The sequence below is a fragment of the Lytechinus variegatus genome, chromosome 5 (genome assembly GCF_018143015.1).
Source record: "Lytechinus variegatus isolate NC3 chromosome 5, Lvar_3.0, whole genome shotgun sequence".
NCBI lineage: Eukaryota > Metazoa > Echinodermata > Echinoidea > Temnopleuroida > Toxopneustidae > Lytechinus > Lytechinus variegatus.
The window spans coordinates 7296374-7318077 of record NC_054744.1 but is presented as its reverse complement, the minus strand read 5'-3'; the positions used below and the strand labels follow the sequence as shown (position 1 = coordinate 7318077).

The window sequence follows — 21704 nt, the reverse complement described above, 5'->3', positions numbered from 1 at the left end:
TTGCTTCTGCTCCAAGTGCTAGCTTTTTTGCGGTGTTCAGTAGTTTCCAAAGTTGCAGCTGAGCCTGTGCGATAGCTAATATCATAGGTGATTGATGGATTTTTTATTTTCCAATAATTAATAATTCAATATGACCTTTCAAGGAGGCTAGACAAGATAACACCTTATCCCACTTTCATGATTGCATCGTCTTAACATCGTTTGCAATTCCTAGATAATTTGTCTTTCAATCCCATATCTTTCACATGATTTTTCTCTAATTTCCAAGTGCAACAGCTGCTGTTTTTTTTTTTTTGCCTTTGTGTACATTTCTTTTTTATTCGATCAGTTGATCTCATTTTCTAATCTTGACTCACAAAAGTGTTACCATGGCAACAAGACATATGCCTCCTTGGTCTTAATCCTTTAACAGCAGGGCTGGCTTGTGCCATTTGTCGTCAGAGGATTAGGGCAACGTCTCTCGGCGGATGCGGCACTTGTTCTGTCTTAATCATTTGTCTTAATCTCTACTTGCAACAACCATCCAAATCAGAGACCAAATTTCAAACTTTTTCATTTCAGTTCCTTTAAAGTGGAGTTTGTAGCTTTCACATTGGAAAAGTTTTTGAATGATGAAGATATTGTTAACCTGGTTATTGAATATTGCTGTTAAAACTCAGTGTTAAAGAGAAATAATAGTGTATTAGTCATTTTGTGTTCTAGTGCCATATGGTATAATGTTTTTCTCATCTTGACATGCAGTATGCCATCTCTGAATAATTATAAGAATTAGAAACGATAATGATCATGCTAATAATGAATCAAAAACAATATCAACGTCAGAGATCCGTATCAGATTAAATACATTAAGGCCACCGTACACCTTACGACTGTTCGCAATCCAATTTTGGAACAAATCGCATTTGCTCATTTTCTGAAAAAGTGAATGGAAGATGTCATTTTATTTCAGGTTAAAATTAATTGAAAGAATACTAATGTAACCATTTTGAAAGATTACAAGCCTTTATTTTAGAGTAAAAGCCAAATTAGTTTCAAATCGCACCCAATCGTACGACTGCTATGACGTCATTACGACTAGATATTAAATTTGCTTTTATTCTAAGAAGGATGATAGCATAACCACAGATTTGAACATAGGTATACATAAGACAAGGCTCGACATTAGCGGTGGCCCGGTGGCCCGGGGCCACCAAAAATTCATCTCGGGCAACCATTATTGAAAAATGTTAAGTTTTGGTGGCCCGAATCGGGCAACCAATAATTTTCAAAGTAGCGCAATTTTTCTCCCGTATTTGCATGCGTTTATCAACTTTCTACAGTTCAAATTGCAAGTCAATTCGTAATGCGCCTTTTTTGTTAATCTACACACAAATACACACACACACAGATTGCAGTCATGACAGTATGTAGGCCTACCGCTAGCATACAGTAACTATTATTCAGCCGGCCGTGCCGGCTGTCTGGCTGAGCTTTGCATGCATGAAACCACTGCAGGTGGCTGTGCACTAGCAGACTATTCAGACTCAGGGAGCTGCGATGCGAAATGTTACTGCTAAGAAATCTTCCCCAGAACTTTGAAAATCTACGTCAAAGTCACATTTTACACCAATGAAATGCCCTTCTACAATCCATATTACTGAAACCTGATAATTTGCAAGCATTAAAAGGAGGAATTATGACCTCTCTTTTGACTCAAAAAGACCGATTTCCAAATGCATTAATACACATAGGTGAGTACATCACAGTCCCACATGTGCATTTGTATGTATGTTGATATTTGGTTTATTTTCGAAGCTGTCTTGAATAGACAGCTTCTTTCTTTCTTGTTTATAAATGACTTCTTAAACCACTCTTAAGGAAGTAAATACTTTGGGAAGGCATTTTATTGATATGAAATGTGAATTTTTTCCATCATTTTGTCAAATATAGGGAAGGAATATTCTCACTGTTTTTTCCAGATAACTTGCCGGTTTCTTATTTTTTTCTGTCATTTTTTTTACAGTGATTAAACCATTTATACCCCTTCCCATTGAATATGCCTGATTAAAGAACATGTTTCTACTGAATAATAATAATTTTCCCCATTTTTTCTGATAATTCTGTCTTATTCATTTTTCTTACATTTTCTTTTTTTTTCTCAATTTTTTTTCCTGTTCTTTGTTTTTTCTTACTTCATTTTTTTTGTCTTATTTCACTTATTCATTTTTACAATTTTTGCTTTTTTTTTCAATATACTATTCTAAAAATTATTTTTGTTCATTTCCCCCTTTTATACATTGTTCTAATTCTGCAGCATATTTTCTGTGATTTTCTCCTGCTATAATATGCTTGAAAAGAGAAAATAAACTGGATTTGGGGCCTGCATAATCTAGGTTTTACGATCAAAAAGGAAGGAAAAATCATTGTTTTGTAAATCAATCTGAGTTTGCTATATGCACTATTTATTTACTTTACCATTATGAGTGTGTGTCTATACGGAGATTAAAAGTCCACACAACCTGGGAGCAACACAATTCTTTTATTCTCTTTCAATCATTTCATATTCACAATGATACATTGTAAAACAATTTATATATTACCACAAAATAAGCAAAGTAAAATAACAGCAAGAACGATTTACATACAAGATGTACAAAGAATAGTGGTACGTGGTAGTGACTGCAGAATATTTCAGTTTGTTTTATTCATTTTTAATTGATGTTTTTCTTTATATTTTTCGGGCCACCAAACTTTACTAATGGGCCACCAAAAAAAATTATTTGAAGGTTTTGGTGGCCCGAACGGGCCACCACCAAAAAAAGTTAATGTGGAGCCTTGCATAAGATGATTAAAAACATTACACAGTAAGATATTCCAAGTCTCAATATTAGCATTAAATTCTACTACATTTTATTCTGAAATCGGGTTGCAGACCAATCATGAGGTGTGCAGTCGCCTTTATACATTCAAGAAAACCTGTAAAAGCTGTATTAAAAAATATTGCAATGTTGGCAGTCTCACATTGTCTTCAAACAGTCTCCCGATACCTGTGAAGAACTCTTTCAAGGCAAACAAAGGTTACTACCCATGTTATTATACAAATAATGCATGCAGCCGAGTGCGTTAGTGGAAATGCAGAGCACGCAAGTTTTCTTTAGAAGATGCTGCACTGTGCACGAGCCGCTTGCGGCGAGTGCCCAGTGTGCATCTGAAGAAACCGAGCTTTCTCTGCATTTACTTTTACACACGACAGAGCGAGTGCATTATTTGTTTTATAAAATAGCAACACAGAAACAAATTTTAAAAAAGTTACAGTACAATTTTGTTGGACTTCTCCCGGGACTTCTACCGCACTGGTTTGCTCGAGTGTGCAATATCAATTTGCGTTGCGCACCTTTTGCACTGCCGTGCAGTGCACCAAAAAAGTTGGATGTCATGTGATGCGTATTGGCCAAGCATGATGCTTAAAAATACAGAGCTATTTTATAAAACTTTAAAATCTAGCTTATTCTGAACTGGCATCAATTTTTTTTTTTTTACTAGCCCAGCGACTACGTCATATAGCATAATAAAGGAAGGTATGAGGAACTATATGTAAAAAAAAGTAAATAAGTTTGTGAACCTGGGTGACCATTAATAGAACTGCTTAGTGAGCAAAGAACTTTGCTTAAAATAGGGTCACCCTTCAACAACAACAAAATTAAAATTATCAGTAGGTCATCGAATCTTGGTTTTAACTGCTCCAATTTGTCTGTATGAATCTATTTTTAAGTTCAATTCAATATTTACACTATCAAATGACTAACCAAGCTCTCTTTCTGATAACTTTTGGCTCCGACTGAATTCATGATTATGGCTCACATAACATGTTTTTTGATCCATGGAGTCATATAATCTCGCAATACTATAGCTATACTTGGCAAGAGTGTCAAGATTTGATTTGATAGAGGCCAATTACCCGGCGGCAGGCTAAATATAAACTAGTTTTGATATCAATTTCAATTGTTCCTAACATAACATTTTGTGACAGTTATATTTCATATTTGTCTGTAGAAATTTCGAGATGGGAGCCTGTTATTAATACTGGTTTGGTTCTAATATAAGATGTAGAATATGTGAGGTACAATGACATATTTTCCCTCTACTTTCCTTATCTTCCTCTTAGCACAGTTTTCATTGTCTATTCCATCTTATTATACCCTTTTTACACAGGATTTTCTTAGCCCCAGACTATCGCTAACCCCGGACTATCCTTAACCCCGTACTATTTTTTTTCCTTTTCAAACATGCCAAATTGTTATTGCTAAACCCCGAATATTAGGAATGCTTGCTTTTCACACATGAAACTCGCTAACCCCGGACTTGTGGTAGCTCATGAATATTCACGAGCGCACTGAGGGGTTGCTTTTTCTCATCGCCGTGTTCGCTGTCCATGAATATTCATTATGCTTACAATTTAGCCCCACCTATAGTACGGGGTTAAGGAAATTTTAGTGTGTGTAAAAAGGGTATTACTAATTTTCTTGTGTTCATATGTCTGTTCTTCTTTCAAACATTTGTAAGGAATAGATTTTTGACATGAAAGTAATGAGATTGGACAAATGTAATAGGGATTCAAATAATAATATATTATAAATGTAATCAAGAATTGCACAAAACACTCTATAGTATATTGAGGATTTATGTGTACAGTTAATCCTAATTGTCTCTTTAGATGGGAAATTTTGTAAAAGACTCTGTTCTATCAACCTAAATATTGCACCATTCTACACACTTCATGGAATGATATGAATCCATGATTCATAGTTGTTACATATCAATTTTATTAAACAAGGTGTAAAGTAAAAGGGAGAACAAAAAAAATCACAATAATCTTGTAACATTTTACGAGCATGATTATCATGTTTCCTTTGAAACTTTGAAGACTTTGTTTTGCCAGCAGCGTGTTATCTGGCAACAGGACCCATGCTGTGTCACAGCTGCACTTGGCTCTTCACCAAAGTAACATAACTAGACAAGAATGAGAAGAATCAATTAAACATCTAATTGGTTTGGAATTGTTTTCACCAAACCATTGTCTGTGGGATCCCTTCCTGTTATTGTCTATTACATGATCATGTCCGACATTCTCTCAGCTCCTTATGAGCTCATGCAAAAATTGAAGACATCTTAAAGATTTTAGTCTGTAAGGAACCCAATTAGTGTTTTTATTCGAACTGAAACATGATTTCAAAGATTCAGAAAAGTACAATATTTGTAATTCTGATGATCTGCGTAGATTGCCAATTTTATCTATAAATTCAAAATTAACTGTAGATATCATTACAAATTCACTGCATATTTATATATATACCTTTGGGTCCAGCTCAATTTATATGCATTTGTCTGTGTACTGCAAGTCAATCAACATAGATTCACTTTGCAATTACTGTAATGTCAGTTGCCTGGTGTTATCAAATTCTTAATTTCAGTCAGGGACCCACGACCTTACTCTGAACCCAATCCCGACCCACTGATTCAGATCACGCTTCACTCTCACAGAAGTTCTGGGCCCCGTCATACAAAGAGTTACGATTGATCCAATCAATCTTAACTGTATGGAAATCCATCCATACCATCTTTATGTTCTCCAGGAAATTTGCGCAATGTCGTTTTATAAACAAAGAGAAGCATACTGAATTGTTGAAGAAATGTTGAATGTACGAATATATATTTTGAACAAATGCCATCCATAGTTGTGGTTGATCGTATCTATCGCAACTCTTTGTAAGACGGGGCCCAGATATTGAAAATTGAAAAATATGTGACCAGTCACCCCACAACCAACATAAGTCGCCCAAAAATGAATATTGAGATTTTTTTTTACATTGAGAAAGCACTTCCTAAGCTTTAAAATGGCATATAGGCCTATAACATGTCAAAATTGATCAACAATAGCTCTTACAATTGCTTCGTTGAATGCAGAGGATATTTAGCTAGAGCTTAAAAAATGATGAGAAAACAAGGTTTGGAGCTCCAGATTCATTCAAGCATGAAATGTGCTAACTGTACAATCTTGGTGTAACTTTCAAGCATTTTGAAAAAATTGTGTCAAAGAGACTCTTATTTTCTTTTATTCAACTTTACAACTTCAAACTTTCACAGTATGAAGAAGAAGAATTGCTCTTTCAGATTAGCCAATTTTCTAAATTTTGCTTCTTGGAGACCAAATGACTATTTTGGCTATTTACAGAGACTTATTTTTATTTATTATGATTTTTCGGGTGGCCGGTTAAATGTTTTACATGAACAGGAGCTGTTACGTACACTGCAAAACTCCGGTGTTGATTTAACACCAGCCCGGAATCTATATATATCCACACCAGAGAAGTGTTAAACAACACCAGTTTTGTTTTGGTCTAACAACAGAAAGGTGTTTATACAACAGCAATTAGATTTAAAACAGCATCGGTTTAATCCCAAACTGGTGTTGTTCCAATACTTCTCTGGTGTGGACATAATTCCAGGCTGGTGTTAAATCAACACCAGAGTTTTTGCAGTGTATGGGTATCTGCATGTCATTGCAAATGGCAGATGTTATATTTGACACCATCCGTTTCTATCCCCATTCCAGGCATGAGACGTCATTCAAGTCGTAGGAAAAGTGGAGAGCAGCCCCACCTACCTAAAGGAGGAGCCCAGAGCTTCGCCAAGCAGTTCAAGATTAATACTGGCAACCAAGATTACCTGCAGACACCTGACGCAGGTGTAGCAGGGTGAGTTTGCTTCCTCTAAGGACTTATCTTCCTCTCGTTTAGTACCTTTAAACTGTCTGCATTCATGATGATAATGATGAACAGCATTTGTATAGCGCCATTTATCTGTAAGAAAACATTTAAAGCCGCAGGCTCCCCAATATGTCACACATTGTTCACAAGGTTGCTGGAAAAGATGGGTCTTTAGTTCAGATTTTAAGGTGTCCATGTTGTTAAAATTACAAAGTTGGATTAGTTAAGAAAGACAAGGAGATACTGATGAATATAAAGATCTATCATGTTAAGTCTGTTATAGTTGATCACCTCATGTGGATAAGGCATAAAAAACGATTTATTGCAGCTGTAAACTGACCACTAGTCTTTTTAAATTCAAATTTGCCCTCCCTCTCATAAAAAATAAAGTGGCGATAGACCTAAAATTTCATTGTTCTACAGTGCCTTTCACCAGTGAAAAAATTAAAATAAATAAATGACAGACTGACCCCCTTTTATCTCTCTGTTATGGCAAACAATATTTTTATAGGCCTAGGATGGCATTCCTATAGCAGATGCACTGATCAGGCTCAAGGAAAAGCTTGATTTGATGTACTTCATTTCAAATTTATATAGAATACATTCTCATTCAGAAATTTAATTTAAAGAAAAATATAAGAAAACAACCACATACAGAAATAGGCAAATACTGTTCCGATTTGTGTATATGTAGTATTGAGCTTGTGGGAATGTCAATTTGATGCATTAAAACTTGATTGTCACATGCAGTGGTGGAGGGAATTTTTTTCCCTTTCTTTCCCAATATCATGCTTCCTTCTTCCTTGTAAACGTTGATTTTCTTTTCATCCATTACAGCCAAAAGCGTAGGACCATCAAGGGCAGCCGCCCTGCTCCAGGAGCTGGCCGACCCAAACCAAAACCGCAACCACCACCTCCTTCCAGACCCAAGTGTCGCACAATCTATGCCTACGATGCTGGTGATACAGACGAGTTGTCTTTCAGGGAAGGGGAGACAATAGAAATCATCACAGAAGGTGAGTTAAAAAATTGGATTGCGTCATCTTAAAGACAGTCTCTAGGATGGACCGAAGGTGACATTTTTAACAATCACATATAATCACCTAGTTCGTTAAAGAATGCAAATATACTTTTTTGTACACTCAATGTGCGTATCATGGCTTTTGAAATGTATTGGACCTAAAATGAACCCTTGTGGGACACCGAATAAATTGGATATTAATTATTTTCCGGACCAACACTTGCCCAAGAAAAATACATGGTGTACCGTGAAACCTACTACACTATGGATATTAATTGGTTTGAAATCTGGTTTTGATTCAAGAAGCCTGTATGTCCGAAGAGTGATTGTGATGTGTGTGACAAAGACACCTTTATTTCGAAGAGATATTTTGGATTGTTGTGGAGTTTGAGCTTTATCTTTGTACAGGGATAAAGTCATGAAAGATATTATTCTTTAAGCCTGCATTTTAATGACAGGAGTTCATTATCAATAATCCAAACTTGCTTTGAGAATGTATCAAGCCAACAATTGATGATAGTGAGTTTATCCTATTGATATACCATAGAATCGGTTATCACTGTCGGTTAAGATCCTTTTTCAGTTTATGTTCTTTTCTTTGGATTTTGAAAACCACCCTTTTGCTCTTTTACCAATTGCCCAATAATTTTTTTTTGTTCAAGGAAAAAATGAAAAATAAAAAAATGATTGAGAGTCTCTCGTTTTGTGTGAAAAAATGTCACCTTTTCATCCTCTGGTTGCATTTTTTATCCCCCTTATAATTTGGTAGAGTCTGCTGTGACATGTTATGCTGCATGAAACGTGCCCTTTGTTTGAAGGGAGCTTTCCCATTTGATCTCACATTTTTTTTTTACACCTGTCATGAAAATTCCCCCCAATTTTTGCAGGCATCATATATGGTGGTTTCAAACCGCCTCGATCACAAGAATCCCTGTGGAATTACGAGAAATTTTTCAGGCTAAAAAATTCCTGTTAATTATTTAGCATTCACATCGCCTTGAAACATACCCTACAGGATAAGTTCCTGAAGTTATGGGCATGCGCAGTATAATGGTCTGATAAGCAGGCAAGGCGCGAGTTTCGAAATTGCTAACCCAGCAGCCACCCACGCCGCCCGAAACGCTGCGCTAAAAGTTCCAGTAATTTTCTTTGACAATGCAAAAATACCTGTGACCTTGGAAAAGTCCCTGTGATAGTTTTCATAATTATGCTAAGCACCTACTATTTAGCGGGTATTTTCTTCTGGGAGATTACGTGTAATTTGCTTTCACACTGCCAAAATTACCTGGTATTTTTTTATCTGGGTAAATTTCCCGAGCAGAAAATACCTGGAACTGACAAACTTCGAGGCAGTCTGAAACGATTTATAGAAGGCCAGCTTTGTTCATTCATCATGACAGAGCCTGTGAATGATTAGGAGTATCATTCAGATATATCTCTCTGAGCCATGTTTAATCCTTAAATTTTAGGGTAAATCTCCTCAGGATTTGGAACTAGACAAAGTAATCCCTATGTTCCGGTCAGAGGTGTCATTGTTTTACAGTACAAAGAAAGGAGCAGAGTGAGAAAGCATGTTTTTTTGAGTGAGAGTAAGAGAAAAGTGGGGGTACAATCGATTCATGAAATGAAAATTTCAATATATACAGTGTGGTACTGTCCGACCTTGACTGGAATGTATCCATATAAGCGAAAGGGCCAGATATGAGAGTGGAGGAATGAAAGACCATGTAAATGGAAGTTAGATGTGGCTGTTTTAGAATACCTTTCTTTTTCTTCCTTTTTTTCTGAGTTGTGGATGGTTTTGAATGATAAATTACATAATTTTTTTGTAAATATGAAAATGATATAAAATAAACTGGAAAATTACAATTATTGTTGGGTTTTTCTGCACAGAAGAGTGAGTTTGTGAGAGATAGATCAGGAGAGAAAGTACAGAGACAGCGAAAACAGTGTAGTTGCTGATTTATATGAATGGAAAGAAAGAAAAAGGGAGAATTTGAGTAGGTAGGGAGTTTGTAATACGTGTAGATGATTCTTTTTTGTGCACTTGAAAATGAAAAGTGATAAGCAATTGTAGAAATTGATTTATTGATATATATGTTTTGAATCAAAGAATTTTTTTGAAAGAGAATTAGAAAGTTTTTGAACAAAGAGAGAAAGAGATATAGAAGATAACATTCTCTTTCGAATTCATTAATCATTTATGCATCATCTCACTTTCTAGAAACCCATTTGAAAGTAAATCAAATATAAGCTATATTTGCATTTATGATACAATCAATGAGTCATGGTAAATAGTCATGACTAAAAAGCTGATGAACAGAGCCTCCAACAAGGCCATAAAGCCTTTGCCCCCTCAGCTGAGGGAAGCACTATCATGTCCCCAGTCTTATCTGATATAACTGACTAATTAATATCAATTAGGTAGGTCCTTGAATGTGCCTTTAAAATAGTTCAGGCACTTTACACTTGATTGTGAGGGTGTGTGACTCAACATGATCTGAATAGTCTCAGATTAAACGCAAGGATATACCTTGTTCTTCGGGATACAATAGACAAATGCTTCTTTTGCGAGTATCCTTTGGGCGTGTGCCATTTTCAGGGTTCGTGTCAAATTTAGAAGATCGAGGCAATTCGCTTGTGACGCAGCCGCTCGCAGATCGGGCAAGAGAAGTCATGAAATCTGGGATTTAAATAATAGGCTCATCGGCAAAATCTAGAGATTACAGGTTTGATGACAAATAAATGAGTAATGGGTTTCCCCTCGTGTGGAGTGTGTCCATAAAAACATGAACTCATGCTTGCTTCTTTCTACATCCTGCCTGTCTTGGATCTTTTGCGGTTTGTGGAAGGCTGGAGACCCGAACACCCCTAGAAATTATGAATCAAAAGGAAACAATATTTATCCCTCAATGCTCAAAGGCTGTTCTTGATTGATTGCAATGAAATTGAAAGGTGAGGAAAGTGTCTAGAATTTACAGAAATAAGACACACTAATATGGTTCAGGAAGAAGAAGAAGAAGAAGAAAGGAGGAGGAAGAGGAAGAGGAGGGGAAATGAAGAGGGAGAAAAAGAAAGGGGAAAAAAGTCAGCAGAACAGCAGAGAAAGGAGGATGAAAGGAGGACAAGAAGGGAAAGAAGAAGAGGAAGACAATAGAAGAGGAAGAGCATCAGTAAAAGGGGAATAGGAATACAAGAAAAATAACATTGTATAGAAATAAATCCTACCCTAGGAGCCTGTAATAGTCATAAGAAATTTTGAGTGGATGTTCTTTTCACTTCTTATTCAATGAGGGATGTTAAGAACTAGGCCTAGAACTGGCACCATTTCAAAATTTACACCCAGGAAATGGAGATATCGAAAAAAGAGTTTGCGATCAAGAGGAAACTTACTTCTAAATATAGAGAAAGTAAGAATGTCACGTTGATATGGATCATACCCAGACAGATCTCAAATTGCTATTCAGGCTTAAAAATTTGAAGGTAAAGGAAGGAATTTCTTTCCCCTTAAAGTATTGTGATTATTGCTCATAAATGCTCTAAATAAAGACTAGGAATTCCTCATTTTTCTCTAAAGAGGAAAGAAATATTGGTGGGCGATCACCATTTTCAACAGCCAGCTCTTCCTGTGATTGTCACAAAAAATTAAGTTAAGAATCAGTTGAAAGATGATTTCATGCATTGAGTTCATTTTAAGCTGTAGTATGAAGAAACAAAGAAACATATAGATTTGGCAAAGGCTATGCTCAGTAAGATTCCTTTAGGAAATCATTTTCAGAGTTTTACTTTATAAGCTTTTTATCATTTGGTTAATGCATTAACAGGTAATCATGATGTAATCATGTTGTTGGTTTTCCATGTACATTAAACGAATCAGATGTAATAATGTTACCGTTAACTGTGACTGACAATATTCTGAGCTTTTAATTGAAGTGAACACAAAATCACAAAAGCCATTTTTTGTCTCACCTGCGAAGCAAAGTGAGACTATAGGCGCCGCTTTTCCGACGGCGGCGGCGTCAACATCAAATCTTAACCTGAGGTTAAGTTTTTAAAATGACGTCATAACTTAGAAAGTATATGGACCTAGTTAATAAAACTTGGCCATAAGGTTAATCAAGTATTACTGAACATCCTATTAGAGTTTCATGTCACATGACCAAGGTCAAAGGTCATTTAGGATCAATGAACTTAGACCATGTTGGAGGATTCAACATCGAAATCTTAACCTGAGGTTAAGTTTTTGAAATGTCATCATAACTTAGAAAATATATGGACCTAGTTCATGAAACTTGGACATAAGGTTAATCAAGTATCGTTGAACATCCTTCATGAGTTTCACGTCACATGACCAAGGTCAAAGGTCATTTAGGGTCAATGAACTTTGGCCGAATTGGGGATATCTGTTGAATTCCCATCATAACTTTGAAAGTTTATGGATCTGATTCATGAAACTTAGACATAATAGTAATCAAGCATCACTGAAAATTTTGTGCAAGTTTCAGGTCTCATGATTAAGGTCAAAGGTCATTTAGGGTCAATGAACTTTGGCCAAATCGGGGGTATCTGTTGAATTACCATCATAACTTTAAAAGTTTATTGGTCTAGTTCGTTAAACTTGGACATTAGAGTAATCAAGTATCACTGAACATCCTGTGCGCGTTTCAGGTCACATGACCAAGGTCAAAGGTCAATGAACTTTGGCCGAATTGGGTGTATCTGTTGAATTACCATCATAACTTTGAAAGTTTATGGATCTGATTCATGAAACTTGTACATAAGAGTAATCAAGTATCACTGAACATCCCGTTCGAGTTTCAGGTCACATGATCAAGGTCAAAGGTCATTTAGGGTCAATGAACTTTGGCCGAATCGGGGAAATCTGTTGAATTACCATCATAACTTTGAAAGTTTATTGGTCTAGTTCGTTAAACTTGGACATTAGAGTAATCAAGTATCACTGAACATCCTGTGCGCATTTCAGGTCACATGACCAAGGTCAAAGGTCAATGAACTTTGGCCATATTGGGTGTATCTGTTGAATAACCATATCTCTGTAAGTTTATTGGTCTAGTTCATAAAAAGTGGACATAAGAGTAACCATGTATCACTGAACATCTTGTGCGAGTTAGAGTAGTTTACAAAGTCAGCACTGCTGCTATATTGAACTGCGTGATGCAGGTGAGACGGCCAGAGGCATTCCACTTGTTCTACTTGTATTTCACGAAATTTCCATAGATTGCTATCAATGAAACAGCTTTATAGTGGGTGGTTTTTTTTTATCATACTGAACAAATAGAACTCTGATGCCTTCCTTATGCAGCTGATTGATTGCCTCTGATTATAATAAATTTGGCAATATCCCAGTCCTATATACTATCTCTTCCTGCTCCTCAGGAGGAAAGTAACTGAATATAGGAGAGCAGATGAAGGCCAAAGATTGATGCTATAAATATGTTTAATGGCAGAAGACCCTTCCCCAGATAGAGAGAAGTTGCATCATTCCAACCTCATGATAATTTGAAAAAAAAAATCTGTGAATAAATTAGCTGAGAAGGTCTTATAACCTCCTTAGAGTGAATTTATATTTCTTAATCCTAATCTTATTGAAAATTGTAAATATAACTAGAATTTTAATTTGTCATGAGGAAGAATTAGGTGATCTGTCTCTGATTTTCATGATCATGAATACAATCACCATGTTTATTGAGATCAATACGATGCTCATATTGAAAACTAAACTTTTATTACGAAAAGAACATGTTGAATACTCTTGAAAAGAGGGAAATGAGAATATGTGAAATACATGTAGGTGTAGGCGATACACATTGTACATGTTATAGGCCTATTAAAAAAGAAAAAGTTAAAAAGAACTTTTGGGTGCGAACCCTTGACCCTAAGGATGCAAGTCTGGTGCCTTACCAATTGAGCTGCACTGTATCCCATAGACTTTCTACACAAGCAAATTAAGAGGATCTCAAATCCAATTTTGCAAGTGAAATACGGGCATGATCCCGGCATCTGATCGGAAAACGAAGACCACACTTGCGATAGCTTACAATCTCAGCTACAACATACTTCAAGCTCAGAGAAAACCAACCAATAGAAATGGAGATATGGCTCGCGAAATAGAGGAATGTAAAATCCAGTTTTGAGAAAAAGTCATTTCCCATAGAGATTGCACACAAAATGAGCGAAAATGACATGCCTCTATAACTTGCCATTTTTCAGGATGATTCATTCCTTTAAAAGTGAATAAAGGCATCAAATTAGAAAGAGTATGTCCTCAGCTACAACATATTGAAAACTGAGCGAAAATTGACCAATATTTACAGAGTTAAAGTCAAATTTGCATAATTATAATGACGTCATAAGTAGCAAAATGGGAATTTTGAGTTCCGACGCCATTTTGATGACGTCATAAAATTTCGGGTCAAATGCGACATGAAATCACATCTCCCATCCATACTCTATTCGAATATGAAAAAAAAAATGGGGGTCAACGGACTACTTTAAAAGCTATAATGAATTTTGTATAGGCATGTTTTTGCACATATATTGTCTATGTTTAGTGCGCGCGCGCGCGCGTGCTGTAAACTTTGATGGAGGCTAATTCCTTTATTACTTGTCGTAGAAGGTTGATCAAGGTATCAAATTGTTCAGAATTATATTATCGGTGCATTGATATAAAAAAAATGGCGATCCTATGTTTTATAGTGCCGTTGCACGCGTAACCGTGCGCGCGCACAAATTTTTGAAATGCTTAAAATGACCTGATTCGTACTGTTTTGGTAAAAAAGTGATTTTGAGCATTTTAAAATTTTGATGCGCGCGTACGCGCACGTCGTGACCTTTACATGACCTTTGATGACATGGGCAGTTGACCCTTGACCTGAAGTTAATGTGATGTAAATATTGTTAATTTTTGATAATTGATAATGAAGATATGATTGATAATGTGATTTTACAAAATGGCGTCTAGATGACGTCATGATGACCTTTTGACCTTGAACTTGCTTTATACACATCACATGATAAGTCCCCATATCTGATGATATTTTGAAGATAATTGATGATGTAGATTTGGAGATTTTGTGCTCACAAGAAAGGTGGGAAAATAAAAATAAATAATAAAGAAATAAAGAAATAAAAAAGAAAATTCGTAGGAAATAAAAAGTTGATCTGTCGATTGACAGATCACCTTATAAACAGGTTAATTCCATTGAATACCATTCATAACTTGACATCAGTGAATTACATGTGAATATCCTGTTGAGTAGTCATATACCGTTTATACTGAGTATACTATACTCAGTATACTAAGTTTTGGGGTGGTTTGGTCTTGTGTGGGGAATAACATTTAAAAAAAAAAAAATGCGTTCATATGTGGATATTTATCACAAAATATCACAAAAGTCGCAAATGCTTCTGTCATAAACTTCCGGAAATTCCCAAACTGAAAAACATTTGTATGCTAACTATATGGGTTGTACACAGTATATGTATTAGAATTTATATGCATCTATAGACATATATAGACATTTCATCAATTAGCAGTAGGAATTATTTTGCTACATTTTCAGAGGATTTGTCAATATAGTTGAAGTTTTTCGGCCAACAAAACAAGGAAATTGAGCCTTAGCATAATTATGTAACTTCATGCAGGTTACTCATTTTCAGGGAGTGGAAATATAAGTTTGAAACAAATGCAGTTTATGAACTAGAGGGACATTTGGCCATTAAGCAAGAAGATATGAGAGTTTAAAACAGAGGTAACAACTTCCCTGTGATAGGTAAATTATGTAGTAATGAACTTGTTAAATTCAGGCCACGTCCTGCTCTCATCTGTCACTGTGAGTGTTTTGTTGAGTGATTTCTTGGATTTATTAAATCAACTCTACCTTTTCAAGCCCTCCATAGCACCATTCATACATCCTGTTATTCAACGCTGGGCGCAATAAGACCTCTCACATATCTTGCAAAAGATCTCATTAGTCAACCAGGTTACTGAAGTGTTTATGTAGGATTGACTTTTTTTTCTTTTGTTAAAACATGACTCAACTTTAATACCATAGCATTTTTGTGACAATAAGAATTTTTCTGAAGGGCAAGATAATTGAAAAGGTATAAGTGAGGGGCATTGTAGTCAAGTGTTCCTGACTATCAAATGTCTATCAAAGGGTTGTGGGTTTGAATCCCAGCCATGGTATGTTTTCCTTCAACAATAAATTTACCCACATGATCCTGTGCTTATTGCAGCTGAGGTGATTTGGTTCCTCTCTGCGGTAGGATAAATTCTTTAGATGCACAGCGCTGGAACGGCAGCTCGAGCTGAAGCCAGAGAAATGTTAATAGCGAACCTTGGAATTTCTAGATAGATGATGCTATATAAATGCCTATTATCTTGTTATTATTAGTACTACTATTTTGACTTTTATTACTGTTAATAATGATCATAATAGTATCATGATTGACTGTTAATTTTTTAAATATTATTATGATTATCATTACCAGTATCATCATTATTATTATAGTGATAATCATATAGACTTTGGGACTATATTTGCTCCTTTTCCAAAATTGCATAATGTTCTTGTCAACATAATTTTGAAGAAGGATATATGTATTGCATCACTGTTGAAGAAATCCAAATGACCATGGACGACAAATTGTTATCATTCCATATTTCTTTCTTCTTTTGTTGTAGATCCATCTGGCTGGTGGAGAGGCAAGCTACGAGGGAGAGAGGGACTCTTCCCCGCCAATTACATCGAAAAGATTTGATGACATCCTTCATGGCATCATTCATGCCCATGCATCTTATTATTCAGCCATCACTTTTAGTATCTAACATGGATAGATTATCATTCCTACTTGTGTCAAGTATTTTCTCTATTCAATCCAGGAGTTTCTCATGATTTTAAAAGTGGCAGCAGCATTGGGGGAGGGTTACAAATGCAATTTGGGTTTAGGTTGGTGACATGTGGTATATCATTGGGTTTTTATGTGATGTTAATAGTCAATATCGTGTAAAATATAGCCGTAGAGCAATTGTTTGAAGGAGATGGGACTATTTAACGGTATCAAGGACACATTCTATGGGTGTAAATCTGTGACATCATGCTATTCAAATGGGGGGGGGGGGTGAAACACTAAATCCCCCCCTTCCTTTGAGCAATACCTTCACTGCTCAGATTTACGCCCGTGCAACATTCAGTTCAGAATGTTGGTTGAGTGTGATTGCATTTAGTAGTCATTGAAAATGTATCAGACTATTTTCATGAGGGAACGATTTATTTTCATATATGTGATTAAAATTAACCTTTATGCTTAAATCATTCTTTTGATTAAATCAATCTGCAGCTGCATCTGCAATGACTTTATTTCTATCTTTTACTGTGAGCGAGAAGTTAATATGCTTGTATCGTTTCCCTTTGACTTATGGTCTTTCGACTTTCTACGAATGATTTATAAACATATATTTTTAGCATTCTATTGAGGCATTTTGACATTCCCAAATGGACATTACCAAATTAGCTTCCTTTACACTTCTTTCACTGTTCCTAATTGTATCTTTTTTTCAATAAGTATTTGCAAGTACAGACATTACAATCTGATGCCAGTATAATATGATCCATATCATATTTTTATTTGAGGCTCATATCACTCCCCAGGTAGAGGAGTTTGTGTACTCTATCATATGTAGCTTAGCAAATGCTTTAATACATAGTTTCATAACATAAAATTTCATAAAATTTAGATGTATCTGATATTTTTTTAACCATATACACAAGCTTTACATTTTTTTTTTGGCTGGCCCAAACAGGAAAGAGTGAGCTATATTTCAAGAAATATGCCAGAGCCCCAAAGTATATTTGTTTGATGTTCAGATGTTAATTGCACTAGAATATTTCTAGAAGCCAAGTTTGTCTTTCATATTTCAGTAATGGTGATTAAAAATACAACAATGGACTGATAATACCAAAGCTTTTGTACAGTTATTTTTCATACAGTTTTTGATATATATTTCATCAGGTTCCAAGACAAGTGCAAATTGTCATTTATATGAAACACTTATTTTTTTGTGATGTTGTTTTCTAGCCTCTAATAATGTTTACTTTGTTTGCTTTCATGTTCACTTCTTATTATTCATTCATTATTTGAAAGAAACTCCATTATTTGGAAAAATCTAAAATCTTTAGAAATTACAATAAATATTCCATGTACATGTAGTTATACCTTCAATATGTAAATTTGCCAATAAATGGCAGCCAAATTTTAAAGAAAAAAATGGTCCTAAAGGGGCATCTACATCATGACTTAGTACGTCAGTGGATATTATGACCCTGTTCACGTTACCGTTTACTGGAAACTAGTTTAGCGATCTTCCAAACCACTTTGGAAAAAACCAACTCGCGATGTAGTTTTCAAGATCGCCTTGCCTTGTTAAACTGGTTTTAACGTAAGTGAGGACACAACCTTTCTTCAGGAAGCAATCTTCTAACATTTTGAGCATGCTACTCGACAATCTGTGTGTAGAATATCTACTCTGCGGTTTCAAATTTTGCACGAAACATGCCACCCCATTGACTGGAAGTGTTCCTGTAGCAAAGCGATCTTCCAAACTGGTTTCCTGAACCAGTTTCCAGTAGGCTAGTTTTTAAGAGTGTAATGAGAAGAAGGTCATATACTACTACTGGACTTACGTTAATTGAAGATTTCACTTAGGTTATCAGTTGATTTGGAGAATGACACCAAATATGTTTTCTTTGTCTGAGCATGGTAACGCCAAGTTCTTGTGGGTAAAGTGATTGAGTCACGACATGTTCCTTTTATTGAATTTATCACACTTTCATTTTCCTCGCTGCATCTTCAACAGTGCTTTCACATTCTGTTTTTAGCAAATACTGTGCCTTCTGATCTAGATATATGCCTTGATATGAAGCTACATGTATGTGATTACTAGGCATCTGGACTTGTTTTAAAAGGATTTTATGATTTATTTTTTTAAAACCTTCATTGTGTGCGGAGGGTTTTTTTTGGTGGTGGCATTTTGTTTCTTAGGCAGACTACAGCTTTTCTTTGTATGTTCTTTTTTTTTCTGAAAAGTTCTGTTTCAGAATTGTGGATAGCTGAATAATATATACTTGTAAAATATTATGAACTTTAATAGAAAACTAATCATAAATGGAAAACCTGTATATAAGTTTCATCTTAATTCTGATTTCCCAATGAATTCCAGAATTCCTTCAAGATATTGGAATTATAGCTTATTTTTCCATATAAGTTAGCTGCATATTTAGTGCCTTTCAATACTCACATGAAATTATAACATATTAGATAATGAAAAGGAGAGTGGGAATGAAAAGTAGGTAGTAAGTCAACAAACATTTCCAAATTTTTATCATCAGGACATCATTAAAGCTAATGCCTTTATACGTTTGGTCAGACGTCATTGAATTCATCAAAGGTTGAATTATTTATAAGGTAGAGCAGAACATCTCACTGGGGAATTTGACTTGGCCAATAAGCTGAATAGTAATCTTAAATGATGCAATTTTTCATATTGAAAATGTTTAGTATAGAGACCAAAAACTTTGTAATATGAAGTAAAATACATGATATAAAATGATCAGACAACATTGTGATGCTTGAAAATATTCATGAATTAGCAGTTGCATCAAGTTAGTTCCATGTTTAGGTCTATAATATGGCAATGTTATTTTTGTTAATCATGTAAAATAAATTATACAAAACATTTTGATAATAAGTGGCATACAGTATGTACAAGTACAATTTGAACTCTTTTTGTCTGTAATGCTTAAACTTCACTTGTGATTGTTATGACATGAAATTATATAATATCAGATGTATATCTTTTTGTTTTTTTTTCCAATTTATTTTTTAAGAAAATCTTTAAGTCACTAGTAAATTATGGTATTTGATAGTGAAATGTAAAAGTATATTGTGTCCCTTGTAGTGTATGGCACGTAAATATTTTTATTTTGTCATTTTCTTCAATTTATTTCAGTTCTTTAACATTCCTATGCTTTTTAAATCAATGATTTGGAGAGGATAATCATTCTGGTATATATTCCTTTTTGTGTTAATGCAAAGCTAAAAATTATAAATTTATGTTTATTTCCCCCTAGAATTTTCTGCTCCTCAGAATTGTTGATAGAAACCAGTGTATTCTAGACAAAAAAGGGTTTAATAGTTATTCTGCTCAAATCATTATTTATTAAAGATGATTTATACATTACTTCTTAAAAAGATAGATGTTGAGAAATGTTCTCATCTGTTAATGTTTGTATATATCCTTATTTCTAAATTTATATAGTATTGTCAAACCTGACCAATAGTATTGGGTAAATCTCCACTCATTTGCAGACACTTTGTAATATACTGACATATGATATTACTCTTCAGCTCTACGCACTATATTTTGACAAATGCAACAAATGTATATTTTTTGTGAAAGTAGAAGAGAAACACTTCATCCCAATATTTGACCTCACCCTTTTTAAGTGATTATTATAAATCAAAATATATCTAAAGCTATGTTTCTCACAAATATGAAAGTTTTTGCTATTTACAAGTTTGGTAATGAATTAAAATATTTTGGGGACATCGTGACATGAAAAAAAGACGAAAACAGACGTAGATGGAGGTTTAACTGGACTAGCTGTTGGTGCTATAATTGGAAAATGACTCAAGAACCTATGTTAATATTTCATCTGAGTGAAGATGTCATGATATTTGTAGTACAGAGATAAAACATGCTTAGTCCATGCTCAGACAGTCCTGGTCCAACCCCCAAATCTTGAATCCTTCCCCTCCATTACTTGATTAAAAGCTCAAAGATTTTCTTTTGACAAGTGACATTGGAGTATGACACAGAAATTTTCTCTAAGAATTAACGTTGACATGATTGAACTTCATGAATGGAGTTTGGCCATGGACTTGATGTGTACTTTAGTGTTCATTTGAAGACATTTGTGCCTGCTTCAGCTAGTATCCATGATATATTTCCAGAAGATATATTTATATATGTTTGGTCTATACTTCTATACAAAGTCTATGCTTTGCTGATTATTTTGGTGGCACTGTGTTATATGTTGATTTGGCAATGAAAGATTAGTAAATTATATACTGTAACAAAGAGAGAAGGTTTGAGTGTGACAACTAGAGATATTTTACAAGTGAAATCGATTTTCTGAGCAAAATATATTATGCAATACAATAAATGATGAATTTGAAATAGGTAATCATGATGAATATTTAAAGGATTTGCTCTTTCTAGCAGATATTATGTGGTTTCTATGATGTCTGTTTTTTTTTGTTCTATGGAGATAATATGTAGTGTTTTATGAAATTACTCCTTTTCTGTATCTATTTTTCTAAATCTAAATAAAGATTGTTTCCTATAATGAAATCTCACAATTTCAATTTGTAATATTATTGTTTTCATGTAGACATAAAACTAGTAACTGTGATATGATGAATACACATACCTAATAGATTGAAGAACTTTCAAGAAAGTTGTCATATTATACCATAGAAGAGTATTCCCTTTGTTTTTTTCACAGGGCTTGATTTCTCAAAATAAAAGGCTGGGATTCGAATAGGACATCATGTGTGTTTCCATTTAGTCATTGAAGTAAGATATTTTCCTACAAAATTGTCAACGAAAGGTATTTGCAACCTTACAAGGCATGATCCTGATTTATATCTTTCCAAACAAAGTATTTGGGGGTTGGGAATTTGGTTTTTGTTTTGAATACTAAACAGAACCAACCTCGGAGACTATTTTGTTTCATCCGAGTCCCAAGGCTAATTGCATACATTCTGAACTTTGGTTTAATTTATTGAAAAAAGTCATGATCCAGAGCTATAATTATGTCAAAAAAATTTGGAGGTGAAATCTATCATGATTT

At 34.8% G+C, this 21704-nt stretch overlaps 1 protein-coding gene across 3 annotated transcripts in view; it reads left to right on the top strand.

The window, feature by feature from the left end:
* The window catches only part of LOC121415173 (unconventional myosin-Ie-like), a 111873-nt gene extending 91475 nt beyond the window's left edge, over positions 1 to 20398 (top strand). For all 3 annotated transcript variants that reach the window (XM_041608319.1, XM_041608321.1, XM_041608320.1), the window contains exons 25-27: positions 6593 to 6734; positions 7584 to 7762; positions 16475 to 20398. In XM_041608319.1, the coding sequence (XP_041464253.1) occupies positions 6593 to 6734; positions 7584 to 7762; positions 16475 to 16551 (398 nt within the window). In that variant the 3' untranslated portion in view covers positions 16552 to 20398. The remainder of the gene's footprint in view (positions 1 to 6592; positions 6735 to 7583; positions 7763 to 16474) is intronic.
* The last annotated feature ends 1306 nt before the right edge of the window (positions 20399 to 21704 follow it).